Source organism: Cetorhinus maximus, chromosome 12 (assembly GCF_964194155.1).
Source record: "Cetorhinus maximus chromosome 12, sCetMax3.hap1.1, whole genome shotgun sequence".
Lineage (NCBI taxonomy): Eukaryota > Metazoa > Chordata > Chondrichthyes > Lamniformes > Cetorhinidae > Cetorhinus > Cetorhinus maximus.
Window position 1 is genome coordinate 68,078,364 of NC_135890.1, and position 18,068 is coordinate 68,096,431.

Here is an 18,068-nt window from a genome sequence, read left to right on the forward strand (position 1 = left end):
AGTCATTACAAAACATTTAGCGGGGAGATGAGACATTTTTCCTACTCAGAGTTATGTGGATCTGGAATGCTCTAACTGAAAAGGTGATAGAATTTTAAAAAGGGAGTTGGACAGATACTTGAGGTGAGTGACTTACAGGAGTTGCGGTGGGGGTGGGGGTGGGGTGGGGGTGTGTTGGTGCGGGGGGTGGGGGGGATGTCGAGGGGAAAGGGATGTGGGACTAAGTGTGAAACAAAAACAAAAATTGCTGGAAAAACTCAGCAGGTCTGACAGCATCTGTGGAGAGGAAGACAGAGTTAACGTTAACTAACGTTAACTATTGCATTGAATGGGCTTTCATGAATTAGAGTTTTTTTAATATAATGAAGTCTGTAATGAAGTCAGACTAAGTGCGATTGCTTTCAAAGAGCAAGCACAGGCAAAACAGGTCAAATTACCCTTTGGGATGTAGGTTTCTATTATTCTAGGGATACCTGGTAATTAACTATGAATAGGAACTGTCAGTAGAAAGTGGAGAACAGACACTTGTCTGTGATATGCACATGGTCATATTGGTTTAACTTGACCAATATCTATTTGAGATAACTTACACTGTGACCACTAGAGGGAGATGAATCCATATAAACATTAATGGAGTGCTTGCACATTCTGAGCCTTCAGTGGAGATTGCCTTCACAGGGCAGGCTCTATTGCTGTACCTCTGCACTTTACCCATTCACACAACAAACGCAGCTTCCCTGCAGGGAGATTAGGATTTCAGAATCATCTCTTAAAAATAACCTAATAAAACTTTTAAAGTAAACCTTGCCCCAAGAAGGGCAGTGTGGGATAATATCAATCCAGGCTGATGGGATGAAAGCCTCTCCTGTCTGCTGTCAAACTCCTATGTAAATTAGTTTGAGCAATTTCCATCTAGCTTCTAATGGGCATGAGCTCCCTACACAAAATTGCCTCTAACCAGCTGTCTCACTCAGAAAGATCAAAAGGTGGCTGGTGTGGGAAATGAAACATGTTCCACTTATGCAATATGGGCAGGATTGGTCTTATGAAGTATGTGACTGAGGCACTGTTCTGACAAGGTAAAGAATTTACTCAGCATAAAACCATTCTGTATCTGATTTTGGAGGATTTCAATCCTACCAGTAATTCCAGTCTGCTACTGACACTGAATAAGTGAAATGATTGCAGATGTCAGAATCAGCTTCGGGTTCTCAATGAGTCATAACACAATCCTGGCATGCAGATGCCTGGTTCAGTCCAGCCCAAGAGTACACTCCAGTCTAGGTTCAGGGGTGGCTCCAGTGTTTATCCAGAACTTCACAGTGCAACATTATAGTTGATGTTGTTCCCATATTTACCTTTACACTGAGCGTGCGCACTTAACAGAAAAATGTCAAAAACTGGATCTGGCATCTTTTGTCATTGACCCATCTCTTCCCTCCCAATAAAAGCAGCCCACCATCCCACTTGTGGTTTTAATGTACAAGAACTAACATTCAAGAATAAGGTAACTCATTAATATGCACTACATTAAGGCAAAGTTTTTAGTATATAAAACAATAAGAACTTTATCTCTTCCAACAGTAAGTGTCAACGTTAGACTGACTTACACTGTACTCTTGTCTGTCGTGTCGAACAACTTGGTCCCATTTTTCTCAGCAGGCTTCTCTCTAATGCACCAATTAAAAATTCAGGGTGGTTCCAAAACCAAGCCACCTTGTAAAGATATCAGTGCAAAAGTCCAAAATCGTGGTGAGTCAGGAACATAAACAGAGTCGAGTTCAAATTCACTGCCGAAAGAGCTCTGGAACTCATTAGTCACTCTTAGTCTGGTTGTCAGATGGCCAATGTGGCATGTTTTTGAGCAAGTTGAAATTTTGCCTTCCTAATCAAATGGAAGATACAGTCTAGCTTTCTTACGTTGTCTGATACAGCTTGCAGGACAGAACGGCAAATGTTGCGTCTTTGTTGAATGCTGCCGAATGTAATACAAGTCTCCTGCAGTAACTGCTGTCACCTGTAGGTGGAAATACTAGTAGCCAGCAGATTTTCCCTCTTTCCTGGTGTCAGACACTGCTTCAATGCAGACATGATCTCTAAATATTCCTTGAATAACAGATGGCAATGGACTGGGCTCAGTGATATTATGACCTTTCTGCTTCATTGCTGCCATAGCCTCCTGTCCAGAGAAAAATATTGTAAATACAATAATTAAAAAGCTTTTGACCAAGTTTTCTGATCATTTGCTCTTAGCAAAAGGTTTTACTGCCAGGAATACATAAAGAGAAACTGCATACATCAGGAACATGGAGTGTCCTAGTTCACATTGTGTGGCAGAATACCATTGTACAATTGTGGGGGGTGGGCAGGGGTGATGTGGTCGGGGGGTGGTTAAAATGCAATGGAGACTTATTTTGGAGGGGTAGGGTGGTCACAGACTGCAGGGCTTGAGGCCCTGGGGGGAGACAGCCCTCTGTTCTGGACCTCAGATACCTGGGCCCAGGATTTAGGAGATACTCTCCCCAGGGTTTCTAGATCAGGTGGGAAACATGAGATCCAACATCCCACTGATCAGTGAAGAGCCTGAAACTAGGCCCATAGAGTCTGCAACATGATGTTCTGTTCCTTAGGGCAGAAACACATGCCAGGTTTATGGCCGAGCCCTTCATAGGCCGACTGAAAGGTCGTGTGGGAGGCCAGTTAGTGGCGCTAAACCTGCAGCCCATATGGAAAGACACACAACGGAGCAGAAACCTGGCGGGAATGGCACTGTCAAAAAATCTACTTCTGAAAATATCATGTGCCCACATTACACTGTATCACATTAATGTTGGTGAGGAAATTTGAGGCCATTAAATATGCTAGGTGTAAAGTGAATTGATGGCACCCTTCCAGTGTTAGGGTTTGGAATGGTGCCCAAGTCCCTTATACTTGACTCTTACTGTTTAACCCATCTGCTGCATCTCAGTCCCCATACTCCAAGGGTCAGTTTTATATTTGGTGCTCTAGGTTGGCAGGGGGCCATCATCTCGAACTGTAATATTTGTTCATCCAACTGAAAATCTTACTAGACCTCTTCAGAGGGCCAGACAAGTGAAACATGTAGTCTGCAATAGAGTCCTATGGAGACTATATTAGGTGGATAGTGGCACATTCTGGACTCTTCCCTGGAGGACATTAGGCAACCATTTTGGTTTTTATGACAATCTGGCAGATTTCACAGGTCACTCGTTCCTGTGTCACCCTACATATTCTCAGATTTACGAACATACATATTAGGAGGAGTGAGCCATTCGGCCCCATGAGTCTACTCAGCCATCTGATAATCATGACTAATCTGACTGTGGCCTCAACTCTAATTTCCCCCCATAACCTTCAAATCCCTTGTAAGTCAAGAAGCTATCTAATTCATCCTGAAAAATATTAATTGACTCAGCCTCCACCACTGTCTGGGCAAGAGAACTCCACAGACTAATGACCCTCAGAGAAAATAATTCTCCTCATCTCCATCCTAAATGGGAGACCCCTTATTTTTAAACTGGAAAGTCCCCTCAAGATCTTATGTTTCGATAAGATCACCTCTCATTCTTCTAAATTCCAATGGATATAGGCCCAACCTGTCCAATCTTTCCTCATAAAATAACCCCTTCATCCTAGGAATCAGTCGCATAAACCTTTTTTGAACTGCTTCTAATGCAATTATATCCTTTCTTAAGTAAGGAGATCAAAACTGTACATGGTACTCTAGATGTGCTCTCATCAACACCTTGTACAACTGTAGCTAAACTTCCTTTCTTTTATACTCAATTCCCCTTGCAATGAACGACAACATTCCATTTGCCTTTCTAATCACCTGCATACTAACATACTAACTTTTCCTGATTCATGTAACAGGACATCCAGATTTCTCTGTACCGCAGACTTCTGCAATCTCTCTCCATTTAAATAATATTCTGCTTTTGGACAAGTTCACATTTTCCCACATGATGCTCCATCTGCCAATTTTTTGCCCACTCACAACCTATCTATATCCGTTTCCAGGCTCCTTATATACTGCTTACAACTTACAGTCCTACCTATCTTTGTGTCATCAGCTAATTGAGCAACCAGACATTTGGTCCCTTCATCCAAGTCATTATGCAGAACTGTATGGCTGAAGTGCAGGTGCCGGAGCCCGCATGTCAGCGCTTAAAATGTCGCGTGCTGATGTCGGGTGAGCGTGCCGATGTCAGCGCACGGCATCGCGATATTTAAGTGGACGGACACGCTCTGAAGTGCGATGTGTGCCCGCCATTAATTAAAGGCCTTGTTAAGACCCTTAACTCGGCAATCGACGCCGATTTTTGAGGAGCCCGTGTGATCTTTGCCTCGGCGCACGGGCCCAACAGGCAGGCGGGTAACTGATTTTTTAACAAACCTCATCCACAGGCGGGATATGTGAGCTCAGAGGGGTTGTTAATGTTTTTTCTGAAGCATTTATTGCAGAAAGTGTTTTAAACTTGCCTGTGTGATTGTTAGCATTTCAGATCGATTTCCAATAGCTTTCTCTGTATTTTGAAGCTTCAGCTCAGCAGTCTGCAGACAGTAATCTTTATCGGGCCTGCAGATTTCCGGAGGTCTCCATTTAGCCTGGGTATGGATTCTGACATCTCCACTGGAGGCAGCTCCTCTGAGGAGGGAGGAATAGAATAAGGAGGAGGCCAGGAGTGGACAATCAGCCTCCAGGGGAGCCACCATTGGGAGGCCAGGCACAGGCACAAAGGGCGCAGGGCCAAGAGGTTGTCCAAGGTGGAAGGGGCCGCAGAAGACGCCATGATCCTGCTGCCAGGGTATACAGGCGGCAAAGCAGCTACCTCAATATGACTGAGGTGCAGTGCTGAAGGAGGCTCCGACTATCAAGGGGGACAGTGAACTATATCTGTCAGATGATTGGCCTGAGATCTCCCCTAACTGTGTGGGTGGACACCCCATGCCAGCGGCTCTGAAGGTCACAGTTTCCCTCCACCTCTATGCATCTGGCTCCTTCCAGGGCTCATTGGGTGATCTTTGCGATGTCTCCCAATCAGCTGTCCACACTTGTGCCTAATGTGCCTTATGCTTACGTTTGCGGGTGCAACGTTTTGGTGCCGCCCCATCGCTCGGAGTGACTTGTGAGACAGCCTGATGACTCTGCTGTCCTGTTGGCCTCGATGACCTTGGCGGCCGTGCTCTGGCCCGTGGAGCCTGTGCTGGCCCTGCCTGGGAGGGAGTGTCCAGTTCCAGAACTGGCACCTCCCCAGTTGTCGCACCCTCAACGGATGCAACGGTCACTGGCAGAGGGGCGGAGGAGCTGCTGCCCTCATCCGGAGCGCCCTGAGAGGAGCTCGCAGCAACGACAGGCAGCTGCTGCGCCAATGTGAGGTCACATTGGACCTCCCTGCTCACCGCAGATGCATGGGCACCGAGCAGTGACACTTGGTGCCCAGAACATCTCCCACATTGCCAATGACCACCTGTGGCCATTAGCGCTGTGAGGGCTTGCAGGTCAGAGCGTAACCCAATCAGATGAGTCTCAATCTGCTGGAAGCCCTTCTACATGAGAGTCGCCAATCTCTCAATGGAGGAAGCCTGTAGATCTGTCCTGAGGTTCATGCCTCTGACACCCTGCCTGGATTCCTCCATCACAGAGACCAAGTGAAGCACACTCTCATGCAACCCTGCCAGATGCTCCCATGCACCCTGCCGCTTGTCCTGCAGCTGCTGCATGGCTGACATCTCCAGAGGCACATCATCACTGCCAGACTCAGCATGTGCCTGGTCCCCTGCAGTCCTCCGGCTGCTGGTGCCATCGGCACTCTCTGTCCGTGCCATCTCCTCCAGCGATTGTGAAGTGCCCTCTCCACTGTGCCCCAGGACATTAGCCAACGTCATAATCCCCATCGATGGGTAGTCACTGCGTTGGTGCCTGGCTCCCTGAAATGATGTGATGCAAGTTGCAAGTGATGCCCCTCAGGTGTGGAGGGGGTGCTCTGGACTTGTTCCTGGCGGCCATGCGGTGCTGATGCTAAAATTAACAACAAGGACAGTGCATCAGTTAGCGTTCAGTCAGTAACACCATTCATCCCTTTCCCCTCCCAGGCTCATAATGCGCTCAACTTTCAAGAACCTAAGGAGACAAACATTGGTGGGGTGGTAAATAGTCAAGAGGAGGCCCAAAAATTACCCGCGCATACAGACAGGCTGGTCAGATGGCCTAAGGGATGCCACATGGAATGTTATGTGGATAAGTTTGCGGTTAAGCACTTGGGCAAGACAAGCAAGGTACAGGAATATATGAGTAATGGTAGGACCGTGGGAAGTCACGACGATTACAGGGACCTTGCTGGGCAGACCCGCTAAGGTAGCAGAACAGGAACATAAGGTGTTTAACAAGGTCAAAGCCAAACTTGCCTTTATTAGCCGAGGAATAGAATGTAGGAAAAGGGAGGTCATGTTGCAAGTGCAGAAAACGCTGTCAAGGCCACAGCTACACTTCTGCGTTCAGTTGTGACCTGCACTTCATGGGAGGGATGGCATTGGAGTGGGGAGAGTGCAGAGGTTCCTGACCAGGAAGAATGCTGGCCTGGAGAGTTGGAGTGATGAGGAAACATTGCAAACACTTGCGACATTTGCCATGGAGCACAGGAGATTGACAGGTCACATTATTGACCTTCATACCGTTATAACGGGCATAGAACGGGTGGACACAAGGCAACATTTCCCCTTGGCGCAGGAATGACTAACGTGGTGGCATTTATTTAAGTTGAGTGCATGAGGTTGACAGGTGAGATGCTGAGGACCTTTTGGACAGAGTAATGTGAGATACACTGGCTGAAAGGGTGGTGGAGGTACAAACCCTCCTAAGTCTTTGGATGTGCAGCAGTGATGCCATGGCATGTTAGGCCATGGGGATAGTGGTCACAAATGGGATAAGGCGACTTTGGAAGGTGCTAGAGACGCGCATCCTCAAGGGGCCGAGGGACCTTTGTGTATGTCCCACACGTCTGACTGTATCAGTCTGTGAATGAGCAGTGTTGCTGCATTAATGATTGCAGCAATCAGCAGTGCTTTGGATGGTGGGGAGACAGAGTGGATGGGACTGTGGCCCTCAAATACCTCGCCGCCGCACCCCAGCCTCTCTGACACTTGCTGACCTGGCCGCCTGCCTCCTCCCCAGCTCCATAGCCTGCTCCTCATACGTGGTGAGGTGCTGCAGCACGGCGTGCCCACCATCACCAGTCCGCAGACACTCCCAGCTATTGTTCTCTGTTTTTGCCTGCAGAACAGAGAAGAGCATTTATTGGGGCTGATTGCTCATGTACTCTGCACGTGCACGCCGCACCCCAACCACAGTGGCCAATCTGAGGCCTCCAGCGGCTCCTGTCCACACTACTGGTGATCAGTCACCAGAAGATAGTACGGCTGCTCCCAACCCCCTCCCCCAGCGGACACCTTGGACAAATTCGGCATCCATCACTTTGAATAACACACGGGTCTTAGCGCCCATGGCAAGTAGGCGCAACCAGGTGTGATGCCGAGGCCAGCAGATGGCTCTTGGCCACGACACCTTGAGGCTCCCCTTCCACCATCTCATCACCATCAATAAGACATGTGTTGAAGTTCTGAGTATGTGTCTAGCTGCCTCCCCTGCAGTTTGCCCTCAGACTACTCAAATGTGACAAACACCAACATATGCTACGGGGAGAGCCCATCTTCACCTCAGCCACTAAGGCTGATGTAAGCATGGTCACTATCTGTTTGCCCACCCAGCGTGCGCCAAATGCCCAATGAAGTAACGACACTAAGACGGGTGGGGGGGGGGGGGGCTCAAAGGCTAAGGCTACCTGCTGGGTAAAATGGCCAAGGCCAACATGGTACTCACCCTTCCAGAGAGCAGCAAATCATTGAAGCGCTTGTGGCACTGGGTTCCTGTGCGATGCACAGCATCATGAGAGCTAACAGCCTTCGCCACCTCCTGCCATGCCTGCCTGGTCATATGGGGGGCCCTCCTCCCATCCTCCGAAAACAACACCTCCTGATGATTTGACACCTCTTCCCGGAGGGCAGCAAGGCAGGCATCGGAGAACCGAGGGGCACATTGGTCCCCCCGCTGGCCTACCCTGCAGCCTGTCCCCTGCCCTCCTCCTCTGCCCTGACATCCTCTGGAGCCCAGTCACTGGCCATGGTGAACAGCCTAAAGGAGGCTGCCTGGCCTTACTTTATACAGACTGCTGGTTCCCCATTGGAACCGGCGGTCTGTACACGCCCGCCGCTGATTTGAATTTCCCGCTGTACACGGTAGTCTGAAACGCGCTGGGAGGGCCTTAATTGGCCCCCCCGCACAAAATGGCGGCGCAGCCCATTTCGCCAGTGGCGATTGGCTCCGCGCCCACCGCTGATTGGGTCGGGCCCGCCCGCCCGTCAAACAGAAAATTCAGCCCATTGATATAGATTGTAAATAGCTGAGGCTAATTTATAGAATTCAATTTCACAGCTTGTTGAAATAATTCTGTACCACAACCACAACATTACAATACACTAGCACAGACACATTGTGGGGGGTTGGGGTGGGGGGAAGGGAAGTGTGAGTGGTGGGATTTTAAGGGGGGCAGATGGCTCACCACCCCCTCAACTCCCCCCGACTCCAGAAGTAAAGTTGGTGTGGAGCCAACCTGCTCCACACCAGTCCATCCACAGCCAAAACGCACTGCGGGCAGGCTTAACAAGGCTAGTGTGGGACTTCTGGGGAGGAAGCCCTGCTCTCTGGAGCTGCCAGCCAATCCGATTGGTTGCAACTCCATCTGTCCCAGCAGTGCCAAGAGCATATTAATGGCCGCTCCCAGGACTGCAAGAAGAGAAGTCAGAGGGTGCAGGGATCCAGGAAGCGGGTGGGTCTTGGGCAGGGGGATTTTGACTAGTCAGGGAGAAGGGCTGGGCGGGGGTGGGTGTTGGGGGTTAGGAAGAAGGGGGGATTTCAATCTTAGGGGGGCCACTCCTGATCTGCAAAGGGCAGCCCTGAAGATCAAACCCCACCTTCCTGCCCGACCTTTGAAGAGGTTGCTGAGAAATCAGCCTCCTTGCTCCCGCCATAAAAAGTGTATTATCAGGGTCAATTGACTTGGTAACAAACCTTATTGACCCTTGATAAAATTGACAGCCTGCCCCCACCGTATTATGGGGGTGAGCTCAGGGGTGGATGGGAAGGTGGTGGATGGGAACCCGCCCTATTTTACATGCCCCCCCCTCCCCCACCACTGGAAACACACTGGCAGGGGCACGTAAAAGGCAGCCCATGGGTACAATGCTATCTATTTATAAAGGTGAAGTTTACATGAATTGTACATAAAACTGTTGGCAACAATCAAGATGTCAAATCAACAATGCCCAAAGGATAACCACAGAGAACACCTCTCAGTGAGAAATGGAGGGCTGCCCAAGGGCAGTAAGGGGTGAATCGAGGATGCAGAAGTAATTTGGAGAGGGTGAGTGCGAGAGCTGCCTGGAAAGGATGGTGCCTTCACCCAGGGAGTAGATCTGGAAAGAAAGTCCTATTTCTAGACCTTGTTCCTTAATAATACCAAGGGTAAGCGATTCACTTAGTTCTTAATTAGGCAATATTTATGGTACAAAGTGTCACGAAACTCAGAAATACATTGTATCCTTCAATACCTTAACATCAGATCTGTTTTCAAAATTCACAGAATTAGATGAATTTACATGAACCCTTCCCTTCGCAATTGCGTCAGTCATGCTGAGTCCAAACCACAACTTGTTCATAATGATCTGCACCCAAGAAAAAAGAGGTCAGCTTCAGTTCAACACACACTTTATATGCAGCAGCTTCACACAGGAGACAGAGAGAAAGACAATGGGCAACAATACTGACAGAAAGTATAAGGAGAAATAATATCAGTTCTATATAGCAATCATCCTTCACAATGGTCAGGGTAAAAATAGATTGAGCATGTACTTGACACAAACGATGACAGTCGTGGAATCTTAAAAGTTCCTAAGTGAAATAAAAGCTTATTTAAGAATCATGTGCAAATCATGTGCAAAGAGATTCATGTGAAGAGCAGGGCATACAATATTGATTAGACCACAGTTAGAGTGCTGAGAGTGTTCTTGAATGCCCCATTATAAAGGACATTAAAACTATAGACTATTGCCAGCATAGCTTAAGCAAGTGATACCATGGATGGGAAGCATTTATGTGGACTATTTCCACGGGAGCAGAGATTTTTCCTCTGGGTCGGGAGTCAATGACGAGAGGTCAACAATTTCAAACTGTATTTGACAGGAGAGGAGCAAAGTCACGGGACATTTGTTTATGGAGAGGGTTGTTGGAGTGTGGAAGGCTCTGCTGCACCTTTTAAGGGAAAACTGGATAAATATTTGAAGCAGAAGATATAAAGCTATGCGAAGAGAGCAGGGGAGTGGGTTTCCTTTTGGATTGCCTTTGCAAACAACCAATACAGACACAATGGACTGAATGGCCTTCTTCTGTGCTGGAAAATTCATGGTCTGTATTATGATTGAACCATGTCCAGCTAACCAACTAGATCAGCGATTAGTCTAAGACCCTGAAATTATGCTGGTGTACACTAACCAATTATTTTAAACAGGTTGACATTTATATCACATTTAAGGACTTCTGGCTTAGACAGGATGTTTGCATTAGTTTATATTGTGAGGTTTCTATGAAGTTAAATTTGATTTACAAGGGGTTAACTCCAAAAATAAAAAAAAGGTACATTATTTAAAATAAACTTACCTTGAATACTAGTCAGTTCAGAATTTTATGTCTTGCTTACCAAATTAGTTTGAGACAGTGGTCTAGAATTTCACGGAGTCATGGAGACTCCATAGTTTATCCAAAATGGCACTGGGAACTCAGATCTGGAAGTCCCGCTCCCATTTCCAACAGATTCTATTTTGGCTGGTGAGCGAATAGGGGTGGGATATGACTCTCACACTGGGGAAACCCAAACCCAGCAAGGCCATTTGAACTCATTGAGTTCAAACAGACTCCATTTTCACTGGAGTGAGGGCCTTATCCCAGAGTGTGCAAGTTTTTTTTTTAGACTAGATGTAAATGTAAATGGATAAGGTCTTTGGAACTGTCAAATTGTCAAGTTATTTAAATAGCCAGCCCTTTAAATTTGAAAAAAATCTGCCTGCCTGTGTCTGTGAGTTGAAAAAAAACTTATGCTTACAGTTTCAATAAATGTTTGTTGATATAACCATACATGTTATCATTATAGCATTATTACTGTGTGACTGCCTCCACAACCTGTCATTATCACAGCAGGGGGCTGCAAGTTCACAGTTTGACTGACAGCTGTAAGAGGTTATTAAAGGATTAGCTGTCTTTGTTATGGGGTTATGAATACAAATGTTTGTTTTTAAAAGGGATTAAGTAATTGAGGGGATTTAAATGTATTGAATGGGGTTTTATGAATGAGAGTGTTTTTTTGATATAGTGCAGTCTGTAATAGATACTTAGAACTTTATTTTATCTCAGCATGGCTTCTGAGGATTGCCCATGGTGGATACTGGGTGAATTGGCATGGAGGGTGTAAGGCCAAAGCGCGGTGTGTATGGGTTGGCACAAAGTTGTCATAGGACTATAAGTTGCAATGAGGATGAGTGTTGGTCATGGTTGGCATTAAGTGGCATAGGGACTGTAAAGGGACCATGGGGATGATTTGGAGGCATGAGTTGGCACTAAGTTGGTATAGGGGCTGTAAGGGACAATGGGGATGAGGGAGGCAGGGGTTGGCATGGTTGGAGCATGGAGAGTGGGTAGGAGAGTAAGGGGGTATGAGGGGTGAGAACTAGAGGGCTTAATATTTAACAACACAGCTGGGACAAAGTCCCAGAACACCAAGGTGGGCCTTTTAACCAGCTCGCCTTGGCACTCGGCAGCTCCTCTGGCCGCCTCCAATCAGCATCAAATTTCTTTCAATTATGACCTTAATGGCCTTAATAGGTCTTTTAATTGTCGATGGGCACGCTGCCGACTCCCACACATGCCTGCCGACCTAAATGTTGCGCAAGTGTGCGATGACATTGAGACGCTTGCCCGACGTCATCGCGCGTCATTCTACGCTCATTCGGGTTGGGTGCACGCCCTGTTACTCTTGAGAATTGGACAAGAATTCCTGGGAATTCTATAAGTAAATTCCTCAATTGCATTTTTATCAAACTACTTAATGTGTTAGGCTGAAGTTTCCGTCCCTGTTATTTTAATAGTTAAACAAACAAATTAATGACTACATTAAAACAATTTCTGATGGAACTTCTCTCCATAAGTTCCTGAATTCTGGATGTTTCAGCAGCAAGATTTCAGAAAGAGCTCACACTTTGGTTTTTACCACTTAGAGGATGATCTGGTGGAATAAATCGCCAGCCTGTTGTACAACTTGCCCAATTTTAATTCTACTAAAATGAATGGGTCAACAATAAATGCATGTCTATAAATGATGACCAACAAGCTCCATCAGAAGGCAGAAATCTACAGTATAAGCTATGCACCCATTCTTACCTTTTACAGAGTTGACAGGGCAATGTTACAAACCATAATTGACTAGGTATGAGAGCCTATGGAAATCCTTTGGTGTGGGATGAGGTCATTTAGCTCGGCTTAGTTTGGTGGAGCATGGAAGGCTGAACTTAGCAGGTGTATGGCATGGCCCAGAACGGTTTGAGAAACATTGATGTCCTGAATGCACCATTGTGATGTTCCCATTTACCCTGCCAGCCACCTTTGTAACCAATAATCTGGAACAAGAACAGCTATTCTTAGGCTTTGGTTCTTTTGGAAGATTTAAGTTAGTGATTCCAATCAATTCTGGCCTTTAGAGTTGACAGACAGAAACTTTTATCCATCAAGATAAAAGCAAAAAACTGCAGATGCTGGAAATCCAAAACAAAAACAAAAATACCTGGAAAAACTCAGCAGGTCTGGCAGCATCTGTGGAGAGGAGCACAGTTAACGTTTCGAGTCCGCATGACTCTTCAACAGAACTAAGGAAAAACAGAAAAGGGGTGAAATATAAGCTGGATTAAGCGGTGGGTGGTTGGGGGGGTGGTGGGGAGCAAGAAGAGCTGGATAAAGGGCCAGTGATGAGTGGAGATAACCAAAAGATGTCACAGACAAAAGGACAAAGAGGTGTTGAAGGTGGTGATATTATCTAAAGGAATGTGCTAATTAAGGGTAGAACGCAGGACGAGCAAGGTACAGATAGCCCTGGTGGGGGTGGGGTGAAGGAATCAAAAAAGGCTAAAAGGTAGAGATAAAACAATGGATGGAAATACATTTAAAAATAATGGAAATAGGTGGGAAAAGAAAAATCTATATAAATTATTGGAAAAAACAAAAAGGAGGGAGAAAATCAGAAAGGGGGTGGGGATGGAGGAGAGAGTTCATGATCTAAAATTGTTGAACTCAATATTCAGTCCGGAAGGCTGTAAAGTGCCTAGTCGGAAGATGAGGTGCTGTTCCTCCAGTTTGCGTTGAGCTTAACTGGAGCACTGCAGCAAGCCAAGGACAGACATGTGGGCATGAGAGCAGGGTGGAGTGTTGAAATGGCAAGCGACAGGGAGGTCTGGGTAATTCTTGCGGACAGACCGAAGGTGTTCTGCAAAGCGGTCACCCAGTCTGCGTTTGGTCTCTCCAATGTAGAGGAAACCGCATTGGGAGCAACGAATGCAGTAGACTAAGTTGAGGGAAGTGCAAGTGAAATGCTGCTTCACTTGAAATGAGTGTTTGGGCCCTTGGACGGTGAGGAGAGGGGAAGTAAAGGGGCAGGTGTTGCATGTTCTGCGATTGCTTGGGAAGGTGCCGTGGGAGGGGGTTGGGATGTAGGGGGTGATGGAGGAGTGGACCAGGGTATCACGGAGGGAACGATCCCTACGGAATGCCACCAGGGGGGTGAAGGGAAGATGTGTTTGGTGGTGGCATCATGCTGGAGTTGGCGGAAATGGCAGAGGATGATCCTTTGAATGCGGAGGCTGGTGGGGTGATAAGTGAGGACAAGGGGGACCCTATCATGTTTCTGGGAAGGAGGAGAAGGTGTGAGGGCGGATGCGCGGGAGATGGGCCAGACACGGTTGAGGGCCCTGTCAACCACTGTGGGTGGAAAACCTCGGTTAAGGAAGAAGGAGGACATGTCAGAGGAACTGTTTTTGAAAGTGGCATCATCAGAACAGATGCGACGGAGGCAAAGGAACTGAGAGAATGGGATGGAGTCCTTACAGGAAGCGGGGTGTGAGGAGCTGTAGTCGAGGTAGCTGTGGGAGTGGGTAGGCTTGTAATGGATATTGGTGGACAGTCTATCACCAGAAATTGAGACAGAGAGGTCAAGGAACGGAAGGGAAGTGTCAGAGATGGACCATGTGAAAATGATGGAGGGGTGGAAATTGGAAGTAAAATTAATAAATTTTTCCAGGTCCAGACGAGAGCATGAAGCAGCACTGAAGTAATCATCGATGTACTGGAGAAAGAGTTGTGGGAGGAGGCCGGAGTAGGACTGGAACAAGAAATGTCCTTTTATCCATCAGTCTGATTGAGCTGGCTACTGGTAGAGCTCTCCAGTTCCTGTTGTGCAGTTCTAGATTATCTGAGAGATAATTACTAGAATTCTTTGGTAATCCTACTCAGTGGGATGTCTTCTGGTGACCTTTGTTCAAACACCTGCTGTAAAAAGCTTGGTTACAAGCCGAAATCATTGACACCTTGCACTTACCTGTGCAATGGCACTGACGATCATACTCCCACCGGCACTTCCCACCACCATCATCGATTTCTTATCCCGTGATATTAATATGGATGGAGACATAGAAGAAGGTGGCTGCTGTCCTGTAACTGAGAGTGACAAAATGACATAATCAGAGTGAAACTATTAAGAGCAAAAGACAATAAAAACGGCGTGTCAAGGAGTTTTTTGGTCCTGGCTGCTGTTGTCTGTAGGTGGGAAAGTCACCACATAATCTTTTCTACTGCATTCGTTGCTCCCAATGCGGTCTCCTCTACATTGGAAAGACCAAACGCAAACTGGGCGACCGCTTTGCAGAACACCTGCGGTCTGTCCGCAAGAAAGACCCAAACCTCCCTGTCGCTTGCCATTTTAACACTCCACCCTGCTCTCTTGCCCACATGTCTGTCCTTGGCTTGCTGCATTGTTCCAGTGAAGCCCAACGCAAACTGGAGGAACAGTATCTCATCTTCCGATTAGGCACTTTACAGCCTTCCGGACTGAATATTGAATTCAACAACTTTAGATCTTAAACTCCCTCCTCCCATCCCCACCCCGTTTCTTCCCCCTCCCTTCTGTTTTTCTCAATAATTTATATAGATTTTTCTTTTCCCACCTATTTCCATTATTTTAAAATCTACAACTAATACCTTGTCAGTCTCTCCACCCCACCCCCACTAGAGCTGTACCTTGAGAGTCCTGCCATCCATTCTTAATTAGCACATTTTCTTAGATAATATCACCACATTCAACACCTCTTTGATCCTTTTGTCTGTGACATCTTTTGATTATCTGCTCCTATCACTGCTTGCTTATCCCTACAACCACCCCGCCCCCCTCAACTTCTCTCTCCCCCCGCCCACCTTAAACCAGCTTATATTTCACCCCTCTCCTAACTATACTCAGTTCTGTTGAAGGGTCGTGAGGACTCAAAACGTCGACTCTTTTCTTCTCCACCGATGCTGCCAGACCTGCTGAGTTTTTCCAGGTAATTCTGTTTTTGTTTTGGATTTCCAGCATCTGCAGTAGTTTTTTGTTTTTACCACTTAATCTTGTTCAGGCCTCAGGTTAAGATGATGTCAATGTCCATGCTGCTTATAATTGCAGTCAGCCAGTTAGGGGAGGGAGAGGAATAGCTAAGAGCCCACCTCCCAGCTTTATTTTACCTGCTCCAGTCAGGCTGGTGGGTGGGGGGGAGATTAGAATTAGAATTCTCCAAGTGTCACATGCTATTTGATCATAGTGGACATCACAACTGGGTCTAATTCCTTTCTTTCCGATGTTGACACACATGCACTGTCCAGAAGGTGTTAATGGATAGTCATCAGGACCAAAAGTGCTGTAGCATCCCAAATGCCATTCAATTAACACAGCCAGATCGAAGATTGAACCTGCAGATTTCACAATCTTTTCCAGGGCATGAACTTATTATTGGAGCTGTACCTAAAGCGCTAATCTTAATCTCAAAAAGAAACATTGATTTTAGTAATGATTGCATTAATATTAATTTGTGACTCATATCTGACTTATTAAGAAAATGACTCTAATGCTTCCAGTCTTCCAATGCAAAGATGTTGATCCCTAACACTTTCTGGTGACCTCTATAATAGATGCAAATCTACTGACCACTGCCATTGTCACAAGAAGGCCGGGTACCCAGAATTAAGGTGGGAGGCCTTTCCCTAACCCTTTCATCTGTACTTACCAGCTTTGATGTCTGGAAATTTACCATCTGCGCTGCAGAAGTCTGCTAACTGATTATTCAAGATGATCCCTGTACTCTTGGAGATGAACTTGGAACCAAATCTATAGAAACAAAAATTTATAGAAATAAATACCTTATCTCAAACCTTATCCAATTCAATTTAGAAACCAATGTTTCAATTTCATCCCAAAACATGTCACGCCAGCTTCACTGACATCTCAGCTGATTCTAACTTCCATCCTTTATCATATCCCTATTTCCCATTATACTCCCACCCACATCCCAAATTTTATCCCATTTCACCTTAAAAATTTTACCTTAATCCTCACCTCAAATCATATTCTAATTCCTATTCAGTTTCTCTCTGAATTACCATTCTAACTTCATTTCATTTCTAATCCAATTCGCAATTTTCCCATTCCAATTCCTGTTCTAATTACATTCAGAATTCTGCTTAGATTTCTATCCCGTTTCAATTCCTATTACAACTTCTGTTCCAATTCCCAGTATATTCCCATTCCAATTATGAGATCTCATTTTAATTCACATTCTAAATATTTTTCCATTCATCTCATTCCCAGTCCATCATTTCAATTGCACCCTCAATTCATTCCAATCTAATTTACGATCTAAATTTTGACTGTAATTACCACCCCAAATCACATCCCAATCCTCTTTCCATTCATATGCCACTTTCCATCTTAATTCATGTACCAATTTCTTATCCCCACTCAAAGCCAAATCCTGAATTTAGGTCCAATTCCCATACTGAGGCTTATCTCCTCCTGAAACAAGACTATTCCAGCATACATTCACCTGGACTAAACTCAGCACCTCTATTTCATAAAGAGAAAATTAAGTATTCTATTTACAAAATTGTCCTGGTATCTACATCAGAGTTAAATTTCAACATTATTTTGTTACCAAGCCTTTAAACTGTTGGCAACATAAACATCCTTAAACATCCACTCCAACCGCCATCAAGTCTGCAGTGTTTACCATCTACAGGATGCACTGCACAACTTTCCAGGGGATCTTCAACAGAACTTTCCAAACTGGTGACCTCTACCATCTAGAAGGACAAGGCCAGCAGATGCATGGGAACACCAAGTTCCCCTCCGAGCCACACTCAATTGTGACTTGTTATTATATCGCTGTTCCTTCACTGTCACTGGGTCAAAATCCTGGAACTCCCTCCCCAACAGCACTGTGGGTGTACCTGCACCAGATGGCCAGCAGCGGTTCAAGAAGGCAGCTCACCATCACCTTTTCAAGGACAATTAAGGATGCACAATAAATGCTGGCCTAGCCACCAATACCCACATCACAAAAATTACTTTTTAAAATTGGAAGTGATGTTCTGGAGCTCCTGAGCCTGACATTGCAGCTCAGTTGAATTAACACTGAGGGCAGTCTGCTCAGATGATTCTGCTTTAACTATGACTCTTCAGCAGACTTGAAATCACAGGAGACGATTTTTTTACTGAAAACAGGCAATTGAAGGAGTTTGGCATTTGGTCCAGCCCATTTTCCAACGCCTGCCCCTATTTGCATCCAACACCTGCCCCATTCGCATCCAACACCCC

The 18,068-nt window shown here is 46.1% G+C and overlaps 1 protein-coding gene across 1 annotated transcript in view; it reads right to left on the reverse strand.

The window, feature by feature from the left end:
* Window positions 1-1,461: 1,461 nt before the first annotated feature.
* Window positions 1,462-18,068, reverse strand: part of LOC144687982 (glutathione hydrolase 5 proenzyme-like) — a 50,766-nt gene continuing 34,159 nt past the window's right edge. The window contains exons 7-10 of the mRNA XM_078554642.1: window positions 16,483-16,583; window positions 14,769-14,887; window positions 9,688-9,801; window positions 1,462-2,179 (exon numbers count right to left, since the gene is read on the reverse strand). Of these exons, the coding sequence (XP_078410768.1) occupies window positions 2,033-2,179; window positions 9,688-9,801; window positions 14,769-14,887; window positions 16,483-16,583 (481 nt within the window). The 3' untranslated portion in view covers window positions 1,462-2,032. The remainder of the gene's footprint in view (window positions 2,180-9,687; window positions 9,802-14,768; window positions 14,888-16,482; window positions 16,584-18,068) is intronic.